A 3,380-nucleotide genomic window follows, 5' to 3' on the forward strand; every position below is an offset into this window, starting at 1 on the left:
TTAATATAGATAGGGAGGAGGCCTTAGTTTTTGCTCAAACCCTGGGTTGTAAAATTAGTGCTTTTTCTATTAAGTACTTAGGTGCCCCTCTGCATTTTAGCAAAATTAGAAAAGAGGATCTGCAACCTACTGTTGATAAGATCATCAAGAAAGCAGCTGGATGGAGGGGAAGACTGCTTTCCTTTGGCAAGAGACTTATTTTAGTCCAAGCCTGCTTAGCTAGTATCCCTGCATATCTTATGGGCTTTATTAAATTTCCAAAATGGGCTATTAAACTCATTAACTCCCAATTAGCTCATTGCTTTTGGGATGATTATGAGGGCCATCACAAGTATCATTTAACTGCCTGGAACTCCATCAATATGAGGAAGGAGTTTGGTGGTTTTGGTACTGACATAGGGGACATGAATTTGGCCCTATTAGCTTCTTGGATTAGTAGATACTACAACTCTGAGGGCAAAATTTGGAAGAATAATATTGACTCCAAATATAATCCTCAGAATAGTAATATTTTTGCTTGTTCTGCTGCTGGAGCCTCTCCTTTCTGGAAAGGGGTGATCTGGGCAGCACAAGCTGCCAAAATTGGCTTCTCTTGGAAGGTTGGTAATGGCAAGAGGACTAGATTCTGGGAGGACCATTGGTTTGGCAATGCTACTTTGGCTACCCAGTACTGGGATTTATATAACCTAGCTAATGAACATAATGCCACTATTGATAAAATCTGGGATGAACATACCCTGAAGCTTACTTTTAGAAGATGTTTTACCCAGGAGCAGATGGCCCGTTGGTTTGAACTTGTAGAAATTGCTAGTTCCATTCTTTTGGTAGATGAGGATGACTCCCCAGTTTGGAATCTGAATTCTAAAGGGGTTTATACAGTTAAATCCTTCTATAAGTTCATAAATTTCAGAGGAGTTCTGCCTACTACTTCTCCAGCTGTTTGGAAACTTAAAATTCCCTCCAGGATTCAGATTTTTCTCTGGCTTTTGGTTAATAATAAACTACTGACCAGAGATAACAGGAGCAAAAGACAGGAGGTGGGTGATCCTTCTTGCGTGTTTTGCTCTGAGCAAGAACCATGTTTCCATTTATTCAGCGCTTGTGTTGTTGTTGTTGAGTTCTGGAAAGCCATCTGTGCCATTACTAGAGTGAGTGAAGACATCAATATGATGTCTATCTCCTCGTACTGGCTCAGGGGAGATAAGTTCGCTGCCATTAATACGGTCCATGCGGCTGGGCTATGGGCGATCTGAAAAACTCGCAACGACATGGTTTTCAATAACGTTTGTTGGCCTGGTTTGCAGGCTATATGGAGGAGAACAACGTCAAATCTATCTACATGGGAGTGCCTTTGCCAGGGGCAAGCTGGAGTGGGCTGTGAAAAAGTTGGAGACGAAAGCGAGAAGCCCCCCTCTGTTGCTGTGGCCAGATCCTGGCTGAGGCGGGGCAATACCTTTTAGCCCTGTTCATTTGGCAAATGTGCATGTAGCTTCATTCTGTTGAATAAAGTGCTCTAGCGCTGCTGGCTATCTTACGTTGCTGGTTTTAGTTTCTGGCTTTGCGTTGCTGTAGATTTGTGACGCTTTACCGCGGCAGCATGCCTGCTGTCCGTCGTGAGCTCTCGTGATGTAATATACACTGGATCTGTTTGTTTCGTTTCTTTTATGAAATGGAACAGGGGCGCAGCCCTTTCATTCTAAAAAAAACAAAGAAAATAGGAACATTTTACTTTGCCAAAACAAAGACATGATGAAATTGCTTAAACTGAAAATACTGTAAAACACCTTCAAGACCGAGCTATATATATTAGTACCACCTCTTGTAGGTGTGGAACCAAGGTGTGCGTTACCATAAAAGAGAAGATTAGGGCGCGAGCTTAGTAGGAATGAGTTATTGCTCACCATTGCTTGCTCATAAGGTACGCGAGTGATGATTAGACCAGGACCGCAAACGAAAATACAGAAGTGTAAAACGCATCGTCTAGTATTATTAGGTATAAATATAGATTACCAAATACTAACTGTTATTCCACGGTTGAAGGATAAGAAACACCGAATAAGTAACCATACCGGTTGTATACATATATGTAACAAGAAATAAATATAGCACAATCACAAATAAGTTACTCTCATTTCCTACGAATAGAAGCTACTACTGTACTGTAACTCGAGTAGAAAAATGATTAAAATACGGGACATATTAATTAATTACTAGGAAATAGATGCCAAAATCGACTAAGGATAAGTCCGGCATGCAAATGGCGGCATTCACCGGCCGGGCGGCGGCTCGGCGACCTCGACGTCGACGGTGGTGGTGCAGGCGAGCAGGCGGCGGAAGATGGCGCGCACCGCGCCGCACGAGGCCTCCTGCAGCCTCCTCACCACGGCGCACCCCTTCTTCTTCCTCCGACGCTTCCTCCTCCCGTTGCTGCCGCCGGAAGTCCCGCGGCGCCCGTCTTGATCCCTCCCGGAGTACTGATCTCCACCGCCACTCGAGCTGCCGAACGAGCTTCCGGCGTCGGACCCGCCGCCGCCGCCCCGGTGCGGGAGGAAGCTGGGGAAGACGGCGGCGCGCTCCCGGACGCGGCCGAGGCACGCCATGGTGCGCTCGGGCACGGTCTCCTTCCTCGTCGAGAAGGTGTAGCTGCGGAGGTACATCTGGCGGCACGAGTAGCTGTCCACCACCCGCGGGCTCTCGCCACCAACGTCGACGCCAGCCCCGCGGCGCATGCTGGCGCTGCCGCCGCCGTAGCACCCGGCGGCGGCAGCGGGGCTCTCCGGCTGCTGGCGGTGGCGCCGCGCCATGGCCACGGACCGGACGAACTCGGCGTCGGACTCGGGCCACTTGTAGAGGCTGACGTAGCTGGCCCGCACCGGCACGCGCGCGTCCACGCACCCGATCGCCGCCTTGCACCCGCCCGCCATCGATCACCGGCGACGCTAGCTAGCTGATCTGTGCTTGCTGGAGTGGGGTATGTATATAAGAGACAGCGCGAGTGGCACTGGCGATGGTGGTGCATGTGAGAGCGTGAGAGGGTGGGTGGCTTTGGTTGCAAGGAAAGGTGGTGCGTTTTCTTGCTGGGGGAATCATCATGCGGCATCATCATCACCTGCATCCCATGCTCCCAGTGCTGCTCGCTCCATTGCTCGTGGATCCTGGTCGGGTCGGCCCTGCGTCCGCGTGGGGGTCAAATCCGGTGGCCTTCTGCGAGCACCAGCCTGAGTGAGTAAAAAAATGTCAAAACTTCGGCACACATGCACCGGCATGATTAAACAAATCGATGCTATCTAGTGATCCAACATTTACCTAGCATTCTCGATCGATCGGTTTTGATTTGTAACTTTTTTTAAAAAAAAACTTATTTTTCTTGCCCTATGTTA

The 3,380-nt window shown here is 48.8% G+C and overlaps 1 protein-coding gene across 1 annotated transcript; it reads right to left on the minus strand.

Annotated features, from left to right (window-relative positions):
* Positions 1 to 2,056: 2,056 nt before the first annotated feature.
* LOC109766056 (uncharacterized) lies at positions 2,057 to 3,034 on the minus strand. Its single transcript, XM_020324824.4, has one exon. It carries the CDS (start codon positions 2,922 to 2,924, stop codon positions 2,268 to 2,270), a length of 657 nt encoding a protein of 218 aa, XP_020180413.1. The 5' UTR covers positions 2,925 to 3,034; the 3' UTR covers positions 2,057 to 2,267.
* Positions 3,035 to 3,380: the final 346 nt, after the last annotated feature.

Source organism: Aegilops tauschii, chromosome 1, assembly GCF_002575655.3.
Source record: "Aegilops tauschii subsp. strangulata cultivar AL8/78 chromosome 1, Aet v6.0, whole genome shotgun sequence".
Taxonomy (NCBI): Eukaryota; Viridiplantae; Streptophyta; class Magnoliopsida; order Poales; family Poaceae; genus Aegilops; species Aegilops tauschii.

Bases quoted from the DNA above. Each gene is read 5' to 3' on its own strand.
- LOC109766056 (XM_020324824.4), bottom strand. From the start codon at position 2,924: ATGGCGGGCGGGTGCAAGGCGGCGATCGGGTGCGTGGACGCGCGCGTG.